The sequence below is a fragment of the Carcharodon carcharias genome, chromosome 3, assembly GCF_017639515.1.
Source record: "Carcharodon carcharias isolate sCarCar2 chromosome 3, sCarCar2.pri, whole genome shotgun sequence".
NCBI classification, from domain to species: Eukaryota; Metazoa; Chordata; class Chondrichthyes; order Lamniformes; family Lamnidae; genus Carcharodon; species Carcharodon carcharias.
In genome coordinates this window covers 57,694,731-57,719,259 of record NC_054469.1, presented here as the reverse complement: position 1 = coordinate 57,719,259, position 24,529 = coordinate 57,694,731, and the positions used below count along the sequence as shown (strand labels likewise).

General features: G+C 41.4%; 1 protein-coding gene across 4 annotated transcripts; it reads left to right on the top strand.

Moving 5' to 3' along the window:
• Positions 1 to 980: 980 nt before the first annotated feature.
• On the top strand, positions 981 to 22,306 carry LOC121276220 (threonine synthase-like 1). 4 transcript variants are annotated; one of them, XM_041184399.1, is made up of 3 exons: positions 981 to 1,027; positions 16,761 to 16,945; positions 19,766 to 22,306. In XM_041184399.1, the coding sequence occupies exon 3, from the start codon at positions 19,797 to 19,799 to the stop codon at positions 22,029 to 22,031; it is 2,235 nt and encodes a 744-aa protein (XP_041040333.1). In that variant the 5' UTR covers positions 981 to 1,027; positions 16,761 to 16,945; positions 19,766 to 19,796; the 3' UTR covers positions 22,032 to 22,306. The 4 variants fall into 4 exon arrangements, with proteins under 4 accessions (XP_041040333.1, XP_041040335.1, XP_041040332.1 ...); XM_041184401.1 differs by lacking the exon at positions 981 to 1,027 and adding an exon at positions 1,560 to 1,732 and having other exon boundaries at positions 19,946 to 22,306; XM_041184398.1 differs by lacking the exon at positions 981 to 1,027 and adding an exon at positions 1,560 to 1,732.
• Positions 22,307 to 24,529: the final 2,223 nt, after the last annotated feature.

Sequence of the window (24,529 nt, the reverse complement as noted above, 5' to 3'; positions counted from 1 at the left end):
AACAGAAGATTCTGGAGGGGTTTGACAGAGTAGATGCTGAAAGGTTGTTTCTCCTCATTGCCAACCCTCCAGGATTGGCCTGGTTTCACCAGGAATTGAGGATCAATCTCCAGGACAGTGCTAGGTGCAACCATGGAGAAAAATCATTAGGACATTAAAAAAATATTTTTTCTTTGTCATTTTCTTTGAACATTTCTCTTTAACAGATATAAACATTGAGAAGAGAGGAAGAGGCTGTTTGGTTGACAGTCAATTAGCATCTAATTGGGTAATGCGTCTTTTTGCTTTCCAATAAGGCAGTGTGTCACAAGGATGGATGCATTTGCTGACTAATGGCTGGAGTGTGGGGGGAAAGTCATGTGATGAAACCTCCAGAAATATATTTAGTCACAGTTGACAGCGCTAGTGCTTGGGGAATGTAGAATCAGGGGGCACAGCTTAAAAATAAAGGGTCTCTCATTTAAGACAGGGATGAGGAGGAGGAATTTCTTCCCTCAGAGGGTTATTAGTGTTTGTAATTGTCATCTCCAAAGAATACAGATATTTGTTTGACAAAAGGAGTTGGAGGTTATGGGGGACAAAGCAGGAAAGTGGAGTTCAGGCCACTGACAGCCATGATATTTTATTGAATGGCTGAGAAGGCTCAGGCGGCTGAATGGCCGACTCCATCCCCTATTTCTTCTGTTCTGAAAGCGTGGACATCTAATCAGGGATGCTCAAGAGGCCAGAGTTAGAGCGCAGATATGTAGGAGCCTGATAGGGATGGAGATTGTGGAGAGATATGAACACTATTCCACACCATTAAGTTTTGTTTTATTTATGACCATCCAGTGACTCAGCTCTTATAGAGACCCGTGAGGAAATAACTAGAACCATTTATGTTTTTAGCTTGAGAGCAGCATTAATTATAAATATATTTACACACACACACACACACACCAATGATTGCGGCTCCGAGTCAGTCGAACCCCCTCCCCCCCGCCCGGCTTGTTTCACAGCCGCACTCGGGCAGCGCATTAACCTTTCTGTAAGTATCCAGGCCCCAAACTCCTCCCGATAAAAGTTCACCTCACACCCGGGGCTGGGGCAGATCCCGGCCGCTCTAACACCGGGCCTCGGAGCTGGGCGGGCCCCGGGCTTCGAGCCTCGGAGCTGGGCGGGCCCCGGGCTTCGAGCCTCGGAGCTGGGCGGGCCCCGGGCTTCGAGCCTCGGAGCTGGGCGGGCCCCGGGCTTCGAGCCTCGGAGCTGGGCGGGCCCCGGGCTTCGAGCCTCGGAGCTGGGCGGGCCCCGGGCTTCGAGCCTCGGAGCTGGGCGGGCCCCGGGCTTCGAGCCTCGGAGCTGGGCGGGCCCCGGGCTTCGAGCCTCGGAGCTGGGCGGGCCCCGGGCTTCGAGCCTCGGAGCTGGGCGGGCCCCGGGCTTCGAGCCTCGGAGCTGGGCGGGCCCCGGGCTTCGGGCCTCGGAGCTGGGCGGCCCCGGGCTTCGGGCCTCGGAGCTGGGCGGGCCCCGGGCTTCGGGCCTCGGAGCTGGGCGGGCTTCGGGCCTCGGAGCTGGGCGGGCCCCGGGCTTCGGGCCTCGGAGCTGGGCGGGCCCCGGGCTTCGAGCCCCGGAGCTGGGCGGGCTTCGGGCCTCGGCTTCCTGCGGGGTGACGGAGGGTTCGGTTGTTCCATGTCTGTCCCGGGTTCCTTGCTTTACCTCAGGAACGCTGGGCGACTACTGGAGATCTCACTCCCTGGTAACTACTTATTATTCACTAACTACCAGTTGGTCAGTAACCAATTGCTGCCAGATAACTATCTATCATTCGGTTAATAATCACTGCCCAGTAACAAATTCCTTCCCAGTTGCTAACTACCGCTCAGTAACTAACAACTGCTTGGTAACTACATGTCACGCAGTAACCAATTACCATTTGGTAACTAACCACCACTCATTAATCCACCTCCACTGAATACCATTTGCTGTCAGGTAACTATCAATTACTTAGTAACCAACTGCTGCCTGGTAACTAACTAACCACTGCTAGGTAACTAATTATCACTCAGTAACCATCTGTTGGTTAGTAACCCAGTAACTGACTACTGTTAAGGAACTACCTACTATCACCTTGTAATGAACTGCTGCTTGGTAACCCATTACTGCGCAGTAACTAACTACTGCCTGGCAACTATCTGTTGCATGATCAAAAAGTACCACCCAGTAGCTCTTCCTTGGTGAACTAATTTGTGCTGATGGTCAAGTCCCGGGTTGCACACTGTTGCTACCAGAGCAATTAGTGTCTCTGGTCACAACCACCAGTGCACAGCACTCATTGCCACTGGAATACATTTATTTTAGTTGCTTTTATATTGTAGCACAGTGGGTGAGTATATATTTTTAAGAGTCAGACCCATCAAAAGGTTTATTCTGTGTTGTTTGCATCCCAATTTCCACTATGTAGCCACCCAAAAGTGGCATTATAAAACAATCTGCAGTCATGGAATCATGGGGGAAGTTTTAGCAGGGGCGAGAAGATGGGTTTGGGTGTGGGTTGGGAATTTCAAGAGGTAAGAAATCGAAGTCTGACTGGAAGATGGTTCCAACCTGCCAACTTCTGGGTTTTACACACAGGATGGACAAGGAAGCTAATCTGCTCCTAGGAGGCAGTTTGGCATTTTAAATATGTTTAAGACTGGGAGCCTTGGATTTAAAAGCTTCTCTATGGATGGTGGTGTCTTCAGTTGCCTAGGCCCTAAGTTTTGGAATTCCCTCTCTACACTTTTCCATCTCTGTACCTCATTTTCCTCCTTTAAGACCTACCTCTTTGATAACATTTTTGGTCATCTACCTAATATCTCTTTATGTGGCTTGCTGTCATATTCTTTTATAATTTTTTTTGGCATGCCTTGAGATGTTTAATAGCATTAGAGGTGCTATATAAATATAAGTCGTTGTTGTTTAACTGTGGTCAGCTGGGTTTCCCAGCCTCAGGAATCCCAGCAGCTGCAGTGAGGTGAGGACTGTCTATACCTAAGGAGCACTCCTTGAGGGGTTTGAAGGAAGAACTCCTGCTCCTCCTGGCTCCCAGGTTCCTCCACTATCAGACTCCCTCCCCGCCGCCCCGCCCCCGACACCCCCTTCCCCCTGCCGACACCCCCTTCCCCCTGACACCCCCTTCCCCCAGCCACACAATCCCAGAATCACAGGCTGAATGCAGGGCCAAAGGTCACATTCTGTGGCGTTATGTCTCCACAACATGTGGTGAAACGCATGCTTCCTGCATGCTACTGCATCACAATGTTCAAGTACCACACACCCCCCTCCCCCCGGGTCCGTCTCCATAGAATCTGTAATTTTCATCCTTCCAGGATTATCTGGAGTTTCCAGGGATTTCAGTACACTGTTGCAAATCAGTTTAGAAATAAGTCATAGGGGTTTTAAAGTATATTTTTCCCCCATTTTCTTCAAACGCTTTTGTTTATAATGTTGTTCCCCGATCTCCAACATTATTTGACTCATAGTCAAGAATCAATCACACATAAAAGTAACTGCTTTCCAATTGGTGTTGGAATGAGATGCACTCTGAGGGTGACTATATTGGGAGACCAATGATAGGAGGGTGAGGTGGTTGGATGTGAAAGGTCGTGTTGTGCAACCTCCTGAAATACAAGCAGAATTCCGAACCCTACAGTACAGAAAGAGGCTGTTTGGCCCATTGTATCTTTGAAAGAGCTGTCTAATCAGTCTCGATCCTCTGCTATTTCTCTAAAACCATGCAATTTTTACTTTTCATGTATATCGTCAAATTGCTGTTGAATCTCCTTTCACCATCCTTTAAGGAACTGTGTTCCAGATCATATCATTTGCTGCTTAAAGATAAACCTTCTCCTCATCTTCCCCCCTGTCCTTTTGCTAATTATCTTCAATCTGTGTTGTCTGGTTTCTGACTCGCTTGTGGAAACTGTTTCTCCCTATCTACTCAATCAAAACACCATATAACTTTGAATCCCTCTGTCAAATCTCCTCTTGGAGCAAAAAAGTGTCAGGACTCACTGGGTATAGTGCACTGTAACATCAAGCCCCACTGTTCCCCGGGCTGTGACAAATGTGAAAAGTTTGACCAAACCACCAGATTGACCCAATTCCACCCAACTGTTTAATTTAGGTTAACTGAATACGAGCACCAGATTTGTAAACTTAACATGTAAATAACTGTTTATTAAACAAATTGTCCTTAACCAGCGGCAAAAGAAAGAAATATGAACTGCTAAGTTTTTTAACTCTATAACTTCTTTGCTTTTATTTATAATTAGAAGGATCCCATATGCTATTTTATTAGCCTTATCAACTTGCCCTGCCACCTTCAAAGATTTCTGCATGTCTAGGTCTCTGTATACCCGCTCCTCTTTAAAATTGTAACATTGAGTTTATATTGCAACTCATTCTTCCTTCTAAATTTCTCAAATTTCTCTATATTCCATCTGCCGTACGTCTGCCCATTTCATCATGTCCAGTAGAGATCTGCTACAATCTCCATCCCATAAGACCATAAGGCGTAGGAGCGGGATGACACAAAGATTGGCCGGTGGGTTAACAGGTTGAGTGTCTTGGTCTACAGGAAGGTATAGACAGGATGGTCAAATGGGCAGTTAAGTGGCAGATGGAATTTAACCCTGAAAAGTGAGAGGTGATACATTTGGAAGGAGTAATTTGACAAGGAAGTATTCAATGAACGGCATGACACTAGAAAGTTCTGAGGAACAAAGGGACCTTGGCTTGTGTGTCCATAGATCTCTGAAGGCGGATGGGCATGTTAGTGGGGTCGTGAAAAAGGCATATGGGACACTTGCCTTTATCAATCGAGGCATAGATTACAAAAGTAGGGAGGTCATGTTGGAGTTGTATAGAACCATGGTGAGGCCACAGCTGGAGTACTGTGTGCAGTTCTGGTTGCCACATTATAGGAAGGATGTGATTGCACTGGAGGGGGTGCAGAGGAGATTCACCAGGATGTTGCCTGGGATGAAACATTTAAGTTATGAAGAGAGGTTGGATAGACTTGGGTTGTTTTTGTTGGAGCAGAGAAGACTGAGGGGCGACCTGATTGAGGTGTACAAGATTATGAGGGGCATGGACAGGGTGGATAGGGAGCAGCTATTCCCCTTAGTTGAAGGGTCAGTCACAAGGGGACACAAGTTCAACGATAAGGGGCAGGAGGTTTAGGGGGGATGTAAGGAAAAACCTTTTTACCCAGAGGGTGGTGATGGTCTGGAATGCACTGCCTGGGAGGGTGGCGGAGGTGGGTTGCCTCACATCCTTTAAAAAGTACCTGGATGAGCACTTGGTACGTCAAAACATTCAAGGCTATGGGCCAAGTGCTGATAAATGGGATTAGGTAGGTGTCAGCGCAGACTTGATGGGCCGAAGGGCCTCTTCTGCACTGTGTGATTCTGTGAGGAGCAGAAGTATGCCATTCAGCCCATTGAGTCTGCTCTGCCATTCAGAGATCATGGCTGATCTGATAATCCTCAACTCCACTTTCCTGCCTTTTCCCATGACCCTTGATTCTCTTATTGATTAAAAATCTGTCTATCTCAGTCTTGAATATACTTAATGACCCAGGCTCTACAGCCCTCTGCGGTAAAGAATTCCACAGATTCATGACCCTCTGAGAGAAAAAATTCCTCCCCATCTCTGTCTTAAATTATGCCCTCTGGTCTTTGACTCTCCCACAAGGTGAAACAGCCCCTCAGCATCTACCCTGTCAAGCCCCCTAAGAATCTTTTAAGTTTCAATAAGGTTGCCTCTCATTCTTCTTAACTCCAATGAGTACAGGCACAACCTACTCAACCTCTTCTCATAAGAAAGTCCCTCCATACCCGGGATCAACCTCGTGCACCTTCTCTGGACTGCCTCCAATGCCAGTATATCTTTCCTTAGATAAGGGGACCAAAACTGTTCACAGTGTTCTAGGTGTGGTCTAACTAGTGCCACGTATAGTTTTAGCAAGACTTCCCTATATTCCATTCCTTTTGAAATAAAGGACATCATTCCATTTGCCTTCCCTATTACCTGCTGAACTTGTATGCTAGGTTTTTGGGATTCATGCACAAGGACCCCCAAATCCCTCTGTGCTGCAGCTTTCTGTAGTCTTTCTCCATTTAAATAATGTTCAGCTCCTCAATTCTTCCTGCCAGAGTGCATAACCTCACATTTTCCCACATTATATTCCATCTGCCAAGTTTTTGTCCACTCACTTAACCTGTCTATATCCCTCTGCAGACTTGTATCATCCTCATCGCTTGCCTTATCACCTATTTTTGTGTCATCCACAAACTTGACTATTAGACATTCACTTCCCTCATCCAAATCATTAATATATATTGTAAATAATTGTGGTCCCAGCACTGATCTCTTTGACACTGCACTAGTTGCAGGTTGCCATCCTGAACATGCCCCCCTTGTCCCAAATCTCTGTCTTCTATTATTTAGTCAATCCTCTATCCATGCTAATATACTACCCCCAACACCATGGGCGCTTATCATATTAAGCAGCCCTATGTGCGAGATCTTATTGAACGCCTTTTGGAAAGTGAAATATATCTACTGGTTCCCCTTTATCTATCCTGCTTGTTACCTCCTCAAAGAATTCTAATAAATTTGTCAGGCGTGATTTTCCCTTCATGAAACCATGTTGACTCTGCATGATTATATTATGTATTTCTAAATGCTCTGCTATCACATCCTTTATAATTCTTTAACATTTACCCAATGACGGATGTTAAGCTAATTGGCCTATAATTACCTTTTTGTCTCCCTTTTTGAATAAGGGTGTTACATTGGCAGTTTTCCATTCCTTTGGGACTTTGCCAGAATCGAAGGACTCTTGGAAGATTACTACCAGTGCATCACTGTAGCTACTTCCTTTTAATATCCTAGGATGCAACCCATCAGGCCCAGGGGACTTATCGGCCTTTAGCACCATTAGTTTCTCTAGTAATTTTTCTCTAGTGTTAGTTATTGTATTTGTTTCCTCTCCACTTTTGCCCTTTGATTATTTAGTATTTTTGGAATGCTATTAGTGTCTTCTACTGTGAAAACTGATGCAAAGTATTTATTCAACTCCTCTGCCATTTCCTGAATCCCCATTATTATTTCAATAGTCTCATTCTCTAAGGGGCCTATGTTCAATTTGGCCTCTCTCTTCCTTTTTATATATTTAAAGAAGCTCTTGCTGTCTGTTTTCATATTACTTGCTAGTTTACCCTCAAAGTTTATTTTCTCCCTCTTTATTATTTTTTTGGTCTTTTAATGGTTTTTAAAACTTTTCCCATCCTTCAGCTTACCATTAATCTTCACCACATTGTATGTTTTTACTTTCAAGTTGATACTATTCTTAACTTCCTTGGTTAACCATGGTTGGTTTATCCCTTTCCTAGAATCCTCCTTCCTTACTGGGAAATATCTTTGTTAAGAATCATGAACTGCTTTCTTAAACATTTGCTATCGGTCATCAACCATCTTTTCTGCTAAGCTCCTTTCCTAGTCCACTCCAGCCAACTCTGCCCTCATTCCTTTGTATTTACTCTTATTTAAGTTTAGCACAGTTGTTCCCAACTCAAGTTTCTCACTTTCAAACTGAATGTTAAATTCTACCATGTTATGGTCACTGTTTCCTAGGGGATCTTTTACTATGAAATCATTTATTAAATCTGCCTCATTACACATTATCAGATCCAAATAGCCTGATCCCTCGTTGGATCCAAAACATATTGTTCTAGAAACTGTCTCGAAAACATTCTATGAATTCTTGCTAGTGTCTATCTCAGTCAATTTGATTTTCCAAATTTTCTACATGAAGATTAAAATCACGCATGATTAATGTACTGCCTTTTGTTGCATGCCCTCATTATCTTCTGATTTATTTTCTGTCCTATAGTATAGCTACTGTTAAGGGGCCTATAGACTACTCCCACCATTGTCTTCTTCCCCTTGATATTCCTTACTTCCACCAATATGGGTTCTATGTCTTCCGATCCAAGATAATTTCTTTCTATCGTACTATTTCCATCTCGTACTAACAAAACTACCCCACTGCCCTTTCCTTCCTGCCTGTCCTTTCAAAAAGTCACATACCCCCAAATATTTAGTTCCTAGCTTTGATCTCCTTGTAACCATGTCTCCGAATTGGCTTTAAGATAATACCCATTAACCTCTACTTGTTAATTCATTTATTTTGTTCCAAATACTATGCGTATTCAAGTAAAGAGCTGTTAATTTTGTCATTTTACCATTTTTCCCCCCTTTGACTCTATTTGCTACTTTTTTTATGTTTGCACACAGTCCCTTCCTGTCACACTCTGGCTAGCATTACCTAAATAGTTGCCCTGCAAGGCTGCCATATCCTTTTGCTTTGTAAGCCTACGTATGCCCTCTTCAGAATTCCCCTCGCCCACCCAAACCCACTATTTAGTTTAAAGCCCTCTCTACAGCCCTAGTTATTCGGTTCGCCAGGACACTGGTCCCAGTGCGGTTCAAGCGAAGCCCGTTCCACCGGAACAGCACCCTTCTACCCCAGTGCTGTGCCAGTGCCCCAACGAACTGAAACCCATTCCTCCCACACCAATCTTTGAGACAAGCATTTAACTCCTTAACTTTATTTACCCTATGGCAATTTGCCCGTGGCTCAAGTATTAATCCTGAGATTATTACCTTGGAGGTTCTGCTTTATAATTTAGCTCCTAACTGTTCACGTTCTTTCTGCAGAACCTCCTTTCTAGTCCTATCAATGTCATTGGTACCAACGTGGACGACAACAACTGGATTTCTCCCCTCCCACTCCAAGTTCCTCTCCAGCCCAGATGAGATGTCCTTAACCCTGGCACCGTGCAGGCAACACTGCCTTTGGGACTCATGCTCATGGCTGCAGAGAACTGTATCTATCCCCCTAATTATACTGTCCCCTACCAATACTACGTTCCTATTTCTCCCGCCACTTGAATGGCTCCCTGTACCACAGTGCCATGGTCAGTTCGCTCATCCTCCTTGAAGTCCCCGCTCTCGTCTACACAGTTTGCAAGATTCTCGTAACTGTTGGACAATTGCAGGGCTGAGGCACCTCAAAAGCTACACCCCATACCTGCCTCACCTGCAGTCACACCCTCCTGCCCCGATCACAGACGAAATTCGAATGACCTAATCTGAGGGGTGTGCCCGCCTCCTGGAGCAAAGTGTCCAGGTAACTTTCCCCCTCCCTGATGTGGCGCAATGCTTGCAACTTGGACTCCAGCTCCTCAACTAGAATCCGAAGTTCCTTGAGCTGCAAATGCTTACTACAGACGTGATCACTCTGGATCGCTTCGATGTTCAGCATGACCCACATGCTGCAGCAGCAACACATCACTTGTCCTGCCATCACTATTGTATTTTATTTAATTTATGAATTAATTACTCTAGTATCTCCTCTCTTTACACTTTATTGTGACCTCCTCATGATGACCTATTTCTTGGGTTATTGTTTTATTGGAAAAAATTAATACCCTTACCCCTGTTGGATAAATGGCAAAATCAGAGAATTTGTGAGATTTGTATGTTTTAAAAGAAGATGACTGTCACAAGCCAACTTAAACACTGTTTATTTTCAAGACTCAGACAGATGAAAGAATATTGCTATTTTGCACCACTGTGAAGCAATTTACATTTTGCAACAATACAATGGACCTCCTAGTCATTTTATAAGCATATGCTGTCTGTGCTAAATGTTCTGGGTGTCAGTAATGTGCAAGCTTTTGAAATAGTTTACAAATAGCTGGAAGTGGAGCTCTGTTCATTCATATATGTTACTCAAAGTTGCAGGTGTAATTGTTACTGGGCTAGTATTTGTCAGCTAAGCCATATCCCTGAAGATCTTCAGACACTATTGTCTTTATTACCCTTTAATGCATGGTGCTTTTACGGTAATTATATAAGTAGTTTTTATGTAAAAAAAAAGCCATTACATATTGTTCGTAGATAAAATACCTATCACAACATAATGAGGTTTAAGATAATTATTGAGAAGAACATAAGTCCAGAGTTATTTGAAGGTATAAGAACAGAAGTAGGGAAAATAAACTGGGTAAATTTATGATAAACAAAGTAATAGAACTGCAGTGGGAAACATTTAAAACACTGCTCAATAGAATCCAGGAGAATCCACCAAAAAAGTTTTTTAAAAAAAAATTAGGTTAGCAGAGATAAACTGCAACATAAAATTATTGAGGAATATAAAAAGTATTCTACAGACACACACATAGCAAAAGAAAAATTAGGATGGAGATAAGGCTAAGGGATACACATGATAAATTCACAGATAAATTACAAGGAAATTGCAGAAATTTTAAATAATTACTTTGCCTTGGTATTTACTAGGGGGATTAATAGAGTTGACATAACCTTAGAAGAAAATATCCAAAAAAGATATCGACATTTAAGACAGAAAGGATAGTGACATATGATAAACTAATCAAACATAAAGAGGGTAAACTCTGGGTCCAGATGGAATGCAGGCACATATATTAAAATAAGTTAAAGAGCTAGATGCACTAATACATATACATAAACATTCATTATAAAAAGAAATAGTGCCAGAAGACTGGCTGGCAGCTAACGTGATTCCTTTATTTAAAAAATTGCATGGGGCTATAGATCATTTAGCTTAGTGTTGTGGGTAGGAAAAGTAATTGGATCCTTATTCAAAGATGTAGTAGAAAAATATGTAAACACTAAATTTGGGGGTAGAGATGCACAAATCACTAAAAGTAATGACACAAATTAATACGGTCATTTAAAAACAGCAAACAAAGCATTAATGTTCATTTCTCAAGGAATAAAACTGAAAAGCAGAAAGATTCTGTTAAACTTGTATCAAACCTTGATTAGACCACACTTAAGAGTCTTGTGCATTTTTGTGTCCTCCATATTATAAAACTGATATAGAGGTAATGGAGAAGGTGCAATACAGATGTATGAGATTGATAACAGATCTGAGAGGTTATGCATATGAGAAAATATTGAACAAGTGAGGGATGATTTCTCTAGAAAAAAGACTGAGTGGTGACCTAATCGGGGTCTTTAAGATTCTAAAGAGATTTCATGGGGTGGGCTTGGGTGTTTCCACTTGCAGGCAAAACCAGTGCTAAGGGCCATTAATATATGATAGTCATTAATAATTTCAATAGGGAATTCAGGATAACTTGCGTAGAGAGTGGTTATGATGTGAAACTTGCCATCTCATGGAGTAATTGAGTTGACTATCATAGATGTTATCTTTATTTGTCCTTGAGATGTGAGCATCACTGACAAACCCAGCATTTATTGCCTATCCCTAACTGTCCTTGAGAAAGTGGTGTACCGCCTTCTTGAACAGCTGGAGAACATGTGGTATATGTACATCCAAGTGCTGTTAAGAAGGGAGTTCCAGGAGTTTGACCCAGGAACAGTGATATGGTTCCAAGTCAGGGTGGCTTAGAGGGGAACTTGCAGATGATGGTGTTCCCATGCGTCTGCTGCCCTTGTCCTTCTTGGTGGTGGAGGTCCCAGGTTTGGGAGGTGCGGTCAAAGGAGCCTTGGCAAGTTTCTGCGGTGCATCTTATAGATGGTACACACTTCTGTCACTGTGCACTGATGGTGGAAGGAGTGAATGTTTAAGGTGATGGATGAGGTTGTAAAGGAAAGATAATGTTTTCCTAATATTACTGTGGGATATTTCAAAGCAGGCTTATGGGGGATGTATTGTGTGTGTGTGTCTGTCTAGTTTAATTAAACTGCAGACATTCAGACCACGAGGTTTGAATCATCAGAGGGATTAGATGTAAACAGGCACTTGAAATGGAGATAGGTAAGCTAGGATGAAGTCTTAGCAGATACAATATGAATGGAATTTGCATTTTTAGGTACATTGAGAGCTTGTCTGATTTTCAGAGGAACATGTAGGATGTTTACAACTGGAATATAAATAAGGCAAAGTTATTAAGTTTATTTTTCCTGAAAGTGCTGGCCCTAATGGCAACATGAAAGATTTTTATATTCTGGGAAAAGTAACTTCCAAAGAAAGATTGAAACAATGGGATTTACAGATCAAAATGGAGAAATATATTTAAAGAATGATGGAAAGCTGTGTGAGGAGTGGCTTTGTGAGACATGGAAAGGTGCACTCTGTGAAACAGACCTGTGGGGGAAAAAACCTCTAGCCACCCTGAAGAAATTTGCTGTTCCAGAAAGCAAGGTTTTGTTAAAAGCTTTGGAATTTCGTTGTTGACTGAGAGGGAGAAAGAAGCTGTGAAATGCCTCCCTTACAGCAACAGTGTGTGCTTGTGGTAATATTGCTGTTTTATAGTTTAAGAATCTATTTGGAGTGTTGCCTGAAAGGAATGTGTAGTTGGGAGTTTAGTTAAGTAGAAATCTTATGAGAACTGTTACAACACTAAATGTAACTGTTTAACTGTAGCCTTGTGTGTTTAAGTTTTCTTTTGGTAATAAATGTTTTAATTTAATTTTTAAAATTTCTAAAAGTGGTAGTGGACTCATTACTTCTGGCTTCAGTGCACAAACCTTCTCATTTTGTTGTGGCCAGGTTTCCCTTTGGGATTTGGTCAGCCTGGCAAATACTACCAGCCGTATCATAACAAAATGCCGTTCAAGAAGGCTGCTTTGTCTTGGATGGCCTTGAGCTTCTTGAGTACTTGATGCCATCTGAGACAAAGAATGCTGTTTGATCGGCACACCATCCGTCCATTTTTAAGGGGAAGCTAGATGAAAACATAATGAATAATGGAATGGAAGAATACGTTAATTGGGTTAGATGAAGAGGGGGAGAGGAGGCTCATGTGGGGCATAAACACTGGAATGCACCAGTTGGGTTGAATGACCTGCTTTCTGTGTTTTAATACTACATAACGCTATCCAATTAGGTAATAAAAGATAATGATGCTCATGTTTATGCAACATCTTATTATGGTATAGCATCTCAAAAGTGCTTTATAGACAAGTTATTTTTGAATGCATTGATTATTATTGTCATCAAAACTTTTAGAAAGAAGTATTAAGTCAGTTTTGAAAGGTCTATCCCCAAAAGTAGTGACAAGCATGTAACTGGAGACCTGAGTGAGAATTGCTTTATGTACAGCAGTAGCTTCATGGAAATTTTAACAATCCTGCTCATATGTATGGAAGTGAGTGTATATTTCTTAAGAGAACTCCAATCTACTGTTACTCAGTTTAGTTATTTTAGAGAAACAGAGATATGGGGATGCTGTTAACTGATTGAATTACTGTCCGTGATACATTGCAAGATAGCTATTATCTTACATTAAGTATTGAAATGCTTTACTGTTTGGTTATTGAAAGGATAATCCTCCCATGAGGAAATAATTGCTGCTAAACCTTGTTGCTAGGGTTACTGGCTTTGTGGGTGACATTCTGTTTCAGAGTCAAGTTTCATGTATTTGATTGTCTCCTAATTGGATGAGAGCACCAATTCTAGTCGCCCTACAGTAACTAGAATAATTAGCAGACAAAAGACAGGCTGCACATTAATGAAATCAAGGAATGGCTGTCATTTTATTCATGTATGATTTTAACAGAATGCTGTCTTTATTAGATTGTAAATTTTGACCATGTAACACCTGAGCATCAAAATTTTAGAGCAAAAATATTGTTGTAACCATATTTTGCCAGAATTTTCTTTAAAATTAAATTATTTAATTATTCAATTATTCAGAAAAGGCTATAATTGCATGCAAAATTATCAGACCAATATAATTCAAAATTCAATGACAATTAATATAATGATGATATGTTGCAGTTTATAGACCTAAATTAAACTGGTCTTTGTTGAAAGGGTCTGTTTATAGTCTAACAAAGGGATTTTCCCTGCACCTTCCTTCCAGGTAACCTGCAGTAACAGAAGAGCATTTTCTGAAGCTCCACAAACACCATAAAAGTGTATGCTTCTCCTGAAGTTACTAAACCTTGAAATTTCCAGAAGAATCCACACTGTTTAAGCCCATTCTCTTAAGTTGTATTTGTCACAGACAGTGATAATTTCCCCTTTTCCTTGCAACTTAATTCTCTGGAAACTCCTAGCTATTATTGTCAGTGACATAGTTTTAAAAGTACAGGCAATAATTAGATCTGAGATTAATTGTGATTTTAATTGCAAAGGAAACTTAACAAGATAAAGAGAATTACTCAAAAGATTTTGAACTAACTATGGGGTTTATTTAATACTAAGGCAGTTTAAAAACATACCTAGCACAAAGGAAGATGGTTGTGGTTGTTGGAGGTCAATCATCTCAGTTCCAGGCTATCACTGCATGAGTTCCTCAGGGTAGTGTCCTCGGCCCAACCATCTTCAGCTGCTTCATCCTTCCATCATTAGGTCAGAAGTGGGGATGTGCAATCATTAGTGAACTATGTTCACCGTTTGCGACTCTGTAGATACTGGTGCAGTCCATGTCCGTATGCAGCAAGACCTGGACAATATCCAGGCTTGGGGTGACAAGTGGCAAGTAACATTCATGCTACACAAGTGCCAGGCAATGACCATTTCCAACAAGAGAGAATCTAACCATCGCCCCTTGACATTGTGTATTACCATCGCAGAATCCACCACTATCAACAACCTGGGGGTTACCATTGACCAGAAACTGAACTGAACTGGCCACATAAGTACTGTGGCTACAAGAGCAGGTCAGAGGCTAAGAATTCTGTGATGTGTAACTCACCTCCTGACTCCTCAAATCCTGTCCACCATCTACAAGGCACAAGTCAGGAGTGTGATGGAATACTTTCCACTTGCCTGGATGAGTGTGGCTCCAACGACACTCGAAACTTGACACCATCTAGGACAAAGCCCGCAAGATTGACACCCCTTCCGCAAACATTCACTCCCTCCTTCACTGACACACATTAGCAGCAGTGTGTACCATCTACAAAATGCACTGCAGGAACTTAGTAAGGCTCCTTTGGCAGCACCTTCCAAATCTACAACCAATACCATCTAGAAGGATGAGGGTGGCCGATACATTGGAACACCACCTGCATGTTCCCCTCCAAACCACTCACCATCCTGACTTGGAAATAAATCGCTATTCCTTCACTGTCATTGAATCAAAATCCCGGAACTCCCTCTCGAACAGCACTGTGGGTGTACTTACACTACATGGACTGTAGCGCTTCAAGAAGGCAGCTCACCACCATCTTCTCAAGAGCAGTTAGAGATGACCAACAAATATTGGCCTAGCCAGCGACGTGCACATCCTGTATTTGAATAATAAAAAAAAAATCCATTGCACCTTTGATAAGATTACTCGGAGAATAACTTGATTCCCAGGAGAGATTGCCAGACAATATCACCCAAGATTTGAAGTTCGAAGAGTTTGTAATTTATCTGATCCCTGACATGATATTTACTGCCCCCAAGTCATTTCCATGTGTGTATTAATGAATTGCTGAAGCCAGTGAGTTTTCATTTTTGATTTTTAAGTCAGTGATTGGGTGTGATTGAGGATATAGGTGGCTATGATTCTGCATGTGACTAATTTGCAATATTGCTGTCCCTGATGTGTAAGTAATTGTGCTTCAATCGTTGCAAATTTGTTAAGTCTAAACTGTACCTCCTATTTTTCAACATATTTTAATTACTATGTACAAGAATCTTTTATTTAGCATATATGCTCAGTGCTTCTCACAAGTGATGACTGTAACTTTTAACATGAAATGCATAACTTCATGCATAGTGCTGCACCGAAATGGGGTTGTGGTTAATGGGAAAGAAAAGTACTTGCATTTATATAGCTTCTATCATAAACTCTGGCCATCCCAAAGTAGTTTATAACCAATTACGTACTTTTGAAGTAAAGTCAGCGTTGTAATGTGGGAAATGAGGGAACCACTTTACGTACTGCAGTGTCCCACAAACATCAGTGAGATAAATGACTAGATAATCTGTTTGTTGGTTAAGGGATAAATACTGGCCAGAATAGCAGGAGAACTTGCCTGGTTGTCTTCGGATAGTGCCCCGAGAACTTTACTGTCTACTTGAAGGGGTAGACCAAGGCTTGGTTTGATGCTTCATCCAAAAGTCAGCACTTGTGACAGTGCAGCATTCCCTCAGTACTGCCTGAATTTTGCTGAAGTCTCTGTAGTGAGGCTTGAATTCACGTCCTTCTGACTTAGGCGTGAGTGCTGCCGATGGAGCAAAGGCTGACCGGGGTAAAACATCAATAGCACAACTTTATCTTCCCTGTGATTTGTTATATAACCTCAGTCACTGAGCTTTAGCCCGAGACTAACTTCTTCCAGGAACAAATTATGCTGAACTGCAATGTTTAATTTTGCAATTGTATCATTCTTTCTGAGCTTGTCCAGAAAACAACATCCTAAAGAAATCAGTGCATTAATAGAATGTATCAGGTTGCCAGTTCTCCTGGATTGTCATGAAGTCTCCAGGAATTACAGAATGAACACTTTTTTTTGAGTTTTTTAGTTATTAAGATGTTGGAGAGGATGGAAAAAGTGATGTTTGGACAGGATGGTTATAAAAGAGGGTCATGTGATGAAACCTCCAGGAATATATCCAACCAAAGTTGGCAATCCTAATCAGGAACAGGTGGTTTACAGTCTGTAGCATTTGTGAGTTATTCAGCAAGCCCAGAAAGGTTGGTTTATTTATCCTTTATGTAACTTGCCATCTGTTATCTGCTATTTTATGTATCTTTAAAAAAATCTGCATTAAAATCAAGGATGACGACTGACAAAAGCACTAAAGAAAACACGGGCCAGGAATTTACGGCCCTTCCCGCCCAATGGGATATTACGGTCCCACTGAATTTAATGGAGATATAATTGGCTCATCGCATCCGCTGGGGAGGGAGACACGCCACGGCGGGGCTGTTTAAATCCTGGCCATGGAGATCTTCAATGTGAGGTTGGTACTAGTCAGATGTTCGTAGGTTGTGGTGAAGCTATTAGCAAAAAATGCATACACTGGGAGCTTTAGTGATCTGGTGAGGGAGGGCCATATCTCAGTTTCAATTTAAACAGTCATTAGGCGATACCTAATCAGTGTGGTGACACGTTAAAATGTGTATGAATCCAACAATCTGCTATGTTCGCCAGATGGCTATGCTTCCTTTCCTAGAAGCCACAGTATCTTGCTATGCTATTGTGAAGGCCTTTAGGTTTGTGCAGTTAAGATGTCTTTCTCAATTTTGTAGGCGCTATAAATAATGGACATGAACTGTGATCTTTATTAAACTCGCTTGCCCCTTGAAGAAATATTTTGATTCATTTTGGAATTAGGTACATAAGCATATCATGACTGATAGATGGCCCTACTTTACCTTTGCTCAACAACCAAAATGATTTCAGTACTGCCAGTATGTTAAAGAAAGAACTTTCATTTATATAGCACCTTTCATAACTTCAGGACATTGACAAGCATTTTATAGCCAATTAAGTGCTTTTAGAGGGTAGGCAATGTTGTAATGTTACAAGAGGACCTTGTAATTTCATAAGTTTGAATTTTCAAAACTCTTGAACTGTATATATGCAGTGTCAAACTCAGAGATTTTAATCTGTTATGCAATGTTTATTCCAATTTATATATTCCCATCTTTATACTATATTTAGTATGTGGTTCATGAATGATTTAAAATCTGGAATTTATTTTTGAAGAGAGAATTTAACTAGTTTTAGTGATTTTTGTACTTAAGGAAATTCCTGAGTCTAAAAAGTTTATATATTGCATTATTAACTCTAATACCAAACATTTTTAGTATTGGTGTATTTCTTTAGATATCTTTTGTTTCATTTCATAATTATATACATTTCTTTACAATGTTTAATAGATGATTCTGCCTCACATCACCTGTAAACAACAAATATGCTCTCTCTAGTTTCACATGTGCATGCTACAGCAAAAAACACACATGATTTCCATGCTTTATCTGGTTTATTATATTTTTTACTACAGAAAAATATGTGCTATATTGTGGATAAAATACTACAAAAGGCAATGTTATTTTCCTTCTCCTGGTTTTTTAGCAGTGCTTGTATCAGAGGATTATAATATTGTACTTTACCTGGTGTAATATGATCTCAATAGGCTGATTGAAATGCAGTGAAAAATGCATTCGGCCTTTGGTTAAAGAGACTGTGTAATATACAGAATTAGAGGTTAAGCAGTGCAATTTAATCACTTTTGCTCTAACTTTCGACATTTGGGCCAGGAAGATTTCTGACAGATCCAATTTTTGCCGGTGGGAGAAAAGGGGCAGGGTGTGATTTACAGAGGCAGGAAATCCATTCTCAGCAGGGCCTTTGAACTGAATGTTGAGTTTGAAAAGATCCTATTTTGGCTTTTGTGAGCGACTTAACCCACAGTGTGGGAGCTGCAAATTTATGGGGTAGACGTAAAAGCTCTTGAAGGGTAGATAAGGTCTATATAACTGTCTTGATCTTAAGTTTTTAAATACTCCACTCTTTATACTTAAAAAAAAAACAGGCTGCAGCTATCAAAAGGAGTCATAGAAAACCCTCTGCTGGACCACTTTGACAGGCATAAGTTGGAACAAAAAAGTAGCATCGGGTCATGCAGTTTCAATAAAGCTCTTTGGCATTTCCCCAAGGCCCATTATTACGTCATTATCAATGCTTAGCTGAGTTCAGAAGTTGTAATTATCTCAGCAGAGGGTTCTGAGTTCACAGTTTGCTTGATAGCTTAAAGAGGCTATTAAAGGTTTAGCTGTCTTTGGGGTATGAATAGTTTGTTTTTATAAGAAATTAATCACTTGAGATTTAAAAGCTTTGAATATATTTTATGAATGGGAGTTCTGTTCGCTATCAAAGTGTGAGTGGTATTGGACTGTTAGGTTATTTTTTTCATCTCCACATGGCTCTGAGGTCTGCCCATGATGAATACTGGGTGACTGGTTATGGAGGTGACATGGAAGGTATGAGGGGCCATGGTGGTGGGGGGGTGAGTGGGGCATGAATTGGCATGGAGGGTATGAGGGGCCTTGCAGGGTGGGGTGTGAAGGGTGAGGGCTAGACGGCCTAGCAGGGGAGTTGCTCTTGCAGAGGGTTCATGATGGGCTGAATGGCTTCCTGCTGTGCTGAAACCATTCTGAGAATAAAACAACTGTGAAAAAGTCCCAGTGAGCTGAGGCGGGTCTTCTAATTAGCCCACCTTGGCACTCAGCCTGCATTCTGCTTCTGGGGTCAAGGGTTCTGATTCTATCCAGCATCTCTCCCTGAGCGAAAACTATGCCTTTTTGGGGTACTTTTTCTTGGGGCGGATCTGGCAAATGAGAAAATTTCCTGACTTGAGCTACTCGTCTCAGTAGCCAAATCCGGCCCTTTGATTTCCAGTGCAGTCTCAAGATAGCATAGCAAATGATTAGTGTATATAATTAAAGCCTAAGTAGTTTCATTTTTGATAAATTGAGAAGGACCAGACCCCCATACCACAGAACACCAACAAGCTTGAAATAAGCAAGAGAAGTAGTAGTGAATAGGTGTCAGCAAACTTGGGTTTTAAAAGTTTTAGGTTTATATGGTAAAGAATTCCACAGATCTCATACGTTAGGAAAATGAGAAATTGAAAGTGGTATTATGAATCTGGATTTCAATACAGCACAAATTGATTGATTTTGCATATTTAATTTTCCATTGAGGAAGATTAATGGTACTTTAATATTATAGTAACTGTTAGTTAGAGCACCTTTCTGTTTTTTTTTATTTTAAGAACTTATGCCCTTTTCTGACTGAAGATCAAGATGACCAGGCTGATTCACCTGACGCACAGACTTTTTCACAGATATGCCTGTGATCAACTTTTAATTCCAATGAGCAGGAATATTGCTTTAACATTTTTAAAAATGTACCCTTTTTCAAAATGTTCTAAGTCAATGTTGTCCACACCTAGCTCACTTGTTGGCGAAAAGAACATTGTTCTTCAGGGTGCTCCTGGTGCAGGGAAGACAACAGTAGCAATGTTTGTTGGCCAGATTACCGGCCTTCCTGTGATAGATATCAATGAGGTACTCGAAAAGACGTGGCACATGAGTGTGGCCCAGAAGCTGCAGGAGGTTGGTGATGAACTATTTTTACAAGAGGAAGGAGAAACCATTAAGAAGCTTTCAATTGCCAGAAGTGTTATTTCTCTTACTGGATCCAATCCTATGCATCCCAGCAGTATGTACCACATGAAAAAGACTGGAATAGTTGTTTACCTTGATGTGTCTCTTGAAGATATACAGCAGAGACTTGAAGGGATGAATGTAGATCATGTTGTTGGGTTGAGGCCTGGTGTTTCAATACAAGAAATGTTTCATTACAGACAGCAGTTTTACCACCAGTGGTACGATGTACGTGTCCTCTGTCAGGTTGGTGACACAGCTGAAGCCGTTGCTAAGAAGGTCCTTGATGGTGTAAAGAGGTATCAAGATTCTGAGTCTGGAAAATTTATTTCCACCAGAAGTATAGCTAAAGACTCTGAGTTCAGACGAGCTCCTAGCTTTTTCACTGATGTTGTTATTGAAGGCCTGGCTTTAGATGGAGGTCTCTATGTGCCTGCAGATCAACTTCCAGAATTGACTGCTGGAGAATGGCAAAGATTGGTTGGAGCTCCTTACACTGAACGAGCACAAGTCCTCCTCGAGAAGTGCATCCATCCTGATGACGTGCCAGCTGTCAACCTGCGAGAGATGGTGGTGAAAGCATATGGACGGAACTTCTCTTGTAACAAGATAGCACCAGTCAGACATTTGAGTGGCAGTCAGTTTATTCTTGAATTGTTTCATGGGCCCACGGCTTCCTTCAAGGACTTTGCGTTGCAGATGTTTCCACAATTATTTGCATACTGCATGCCTAGAATTTGCAATTATCTGATTCTAGCGGCTACATCTGGGGATACAGGGAGTGCTGTTCTGGATGGTTTCCTTCGCCTCAGTGATGCTGACAAACAAAGAATTGCAGTTCTCACGTTCTTCCCTGAAGAGAGAATTAGCCAGATTCAGAAGGCACAGATGATTAGTTACAAAGCAGAAAATGTAAAGGCTGTTGGTGTCAAATCTGACTTTGATTTCTGTCAGACAACCGTAAAACAAATATTCACAAATCCTGAGTACACGGGCTTCCTAACCGTTGAGTATGGGACAGCTTTGTGCACTGCAGACTCAATAAACTGGGCTTGTCTGCTGCCACAGGTGGTCTATCATGCCTCCACTTATCTTGATCTTATCAACCAAGGTGTAATTACTTTTGGAGATACAGTTGATGTTTGCATTCCCACAGGTAATTTTAGCAACATATTGGCTGCGGTATATGCAAAATGTATGGGGATTCCAATTCGAAAAATTATTTGTGCTTCAAATCAAAATAACACCCTGACTGATTTCATAAGGACAGGCAAGTATGATTTGAGGTGGAGAAGTATGACTGCTTCCTTATCTCCTACATTAGATGTTGTCAAGTCCTCCAATGTTGAACGATATTTACATCTTGTTTCACATGGTGATGGGCAGCTGGTGAGCAAGCTGTTTTCCCAGCTGGAAGAACAATGCTACTTTCAGGTGCCAAACACTTTACTGCAGAGAGTTCAACGTAATTTTGTGGCAGACTGGTGTTCGGAGGAAGAGTGCCTGGATGCTATCTATTCTGTTTATAGATCTACAGGTTACATCCTGGATATGCACACGGCTCTGGCTAAAGTGGTAGCGGATCGTCAGCATGATGGGATCTGTCCTGTTGTTATTGTGTCAACAGCTCATCCTTGCAAATCTGCAGCTGCCGTGCTACAGGCTCTGAGGGTTAAAGAAATCAGCCAACACCCAATTGATCAGCTTCAGATGTTGAACTCCCTAAATTCCTTGCCTTCTATTCACAAAGCTGTACTGGAGAGGCTTGGAAAGGTTCACATCCAGGAAAGCCAAGTGTGTCCAGCAGATCCGAGTGACATTATGGATAATATAGAAAGATTTATTCAACAGAAATTCATGAATGTTGCTTAAATTGTACGTGCCTTGATATTTGCCTGTAAATTCTCAGCTCACAACAATTCAAGGTTGAGGATTATTGGGTTGAAAGCTGCTTGTAAGGTTTTTTTGACTAGATTTTAAAAATGCATATTTATTTGTACATCCTGCTGTGTTTATTGGATATTCCTGGAGCACATTTAAGTGGAATCATGTTATATATTGGTTTGTACTTTTAAAGCTCCTGCATCCACTCTGTAACATCTTTATTGTTAACAGATTATAAAGAGCAAGCCTTCTAAAGATGGAAACAATGTGGATCTGCTTCTGGGAAAGGGGGGCAAGTGGATTATGATCAATAGGTGATCATGTAGCTAACAGTGACCACAACATAATTCTCAAAAAGTAATTATATGATGAGATCAGAGAATATTAAATGTAAAAATGCTTAATTAAGGCCTAGCACAGATATTTACTACTTTATCCTGCAATTGCTTTTTTCAATCTAAGTAATGGAAGGCATTCAGGGGTAGATATAGGTCAGGTACAAACGAGGCATATTCTTTTTGAATGGATAAGGTATAGAATCCTAAGCTAATGCACCCTGGATGACAAAGAAAATGTCAAGAGCAAGATTCAGTTAAGAACCAGGATGATTATGGAAAGTGCAGGAGGAAATTCAGCAAGTTAATACAGGAAGCAAAGAGATGTTACAAGAAAAGATTAGCATGCAGTAGTAATTTAAACCCTAAACATTTTCTGAACATATAAAGGGTAAATGTTAGTTAGGAAAGAAAAGGCGGACCTCTTAGGGACCTAAAGGGAAATCTTCATATAGAGGCAGAGGACAGGGCTAATGTTTTAAATGTGTACTTTATGCCTGTCTTCAAAAGGAAGTGGATGATATGAAGGTTACACTAAAAGAGGAGAGGGAAGTTGTGAACAGGATCGTAATACAGAAGATGTACCATAAAGATTAGTGCTAATGAAAGTCGGTAAGGTAAGCTACCTGGTCCAGATGGAATGTGTCCTAGATTGCTGAAGGAAGCAAAGGGAGAAATAGCAGAGGCAGTGCTTTCAATATTCCGATCCTCATTGGATATAGGAGCAGTGCTGGAGGACTGCGAAGTTACTAATGTTTCACCATTATTCCAAAGGGAGAGACGGATAAAACATGAAACTAGAGGCCAATCAGCCTAACATTAGTTGGAAACATTCAAGGCTGTGGGCCAAGTGCTGGTAAATGGGATTAGGTAGGTAGGTCAGGTGTTTCTCATGTGTCGGTGCAGACTCGATAGGCCGAAGGGCCTCTTCTGCACTGTGATTTTGTGATTATCGGGACAAAGTAAACTTTCGTTTGGAAAGACAAGGATTAATCAAAGGGAACCAGCATGGATTTATGAAAAGTAAGTTATGTCTGACTAACTTGGCTGAATTCTCTGAGGTAACAGTAAAGGATGAACAAGGCAATGCAGTATATGTATGTTTGGATTTTTGGAAGCTATTTGATAAAGTACCACAGGAGGCGTGTGAAAAAACGGAAGCCCATGGAATTAAGGGGAAAGTGGTGGTATAGATACAGAATTAGCTGAGTGACAGAAAGCAGAGTATAGTGGTGAAAGGGTGTTTTTTTTTTCAGACCAGGAAGGCGGTTTGCACTGGTGTAAGCAAAGGGCCCGTTTTATTTCATTACTCTTTGCGGTTCTTATGAATGACAAAGACTTATGAGGGAGCAGCATTACAAAATTTGACAAAGTCATGACCATGATGAGAATAGTTGTAGGTCTCGGGATGACATAAACAAAATGGTACAAAATGATAAAAGACTTGCATTTATATAGTGCAAAACCACTGGATGTCTCAAAGCACTTTACAGCTGGTGAAGTACTTTTGAGGTGTAGTCACTGTTGTAATTTAGTAAATGTGGCACCTAATTTGCACTCAGCAAACTCCCACAAACAGCAATGAGATAATGGCCAGATAATTTGCTTCTGTGGTGTTGATTGAGAGAAAATTTGGCCGGGACCCCAGGGATAATTCCACTGTTCTTCTTTGAAATAGTGCCATGGGATCTTTTACGTTCAGCCAAACATGCTCTGTTTAAGATCTTGTCCGAAAGAAATCACCTCCAACAGTCCAGCACTCCCTCAGTACTGCATTGGAGGGTTAGCCTTGACTTTTGTACTGAAACCTGGGAGTGGAACTTTAACCCAGAAGCTTGTGATTCAGAGGCAAATGTGCTGCCAACTGAGCCACGGCTGTCACAAATGGACAAGGAACATCGGGGTGGAGTTTAATGCAGAGAAGTTCAGCAAGGCAATATTACTTGTTCCACAAGTCAGATGTCCATGTCACATGACTCTCACTCTCCACCAGGTCTTTGACAAGGGTGTGTATCCATTGGATTACAAAGACTGTTAAATGTCTCAGCCGTTAGGATTTGAAAGGAAGGTTGCAAGCCTTTGTCTTAGCAGACCATCAGTCTCCTGGTGAGTCTGATGGAAGGAAGACCCAGAGGCAGGCAGCATCAGTGT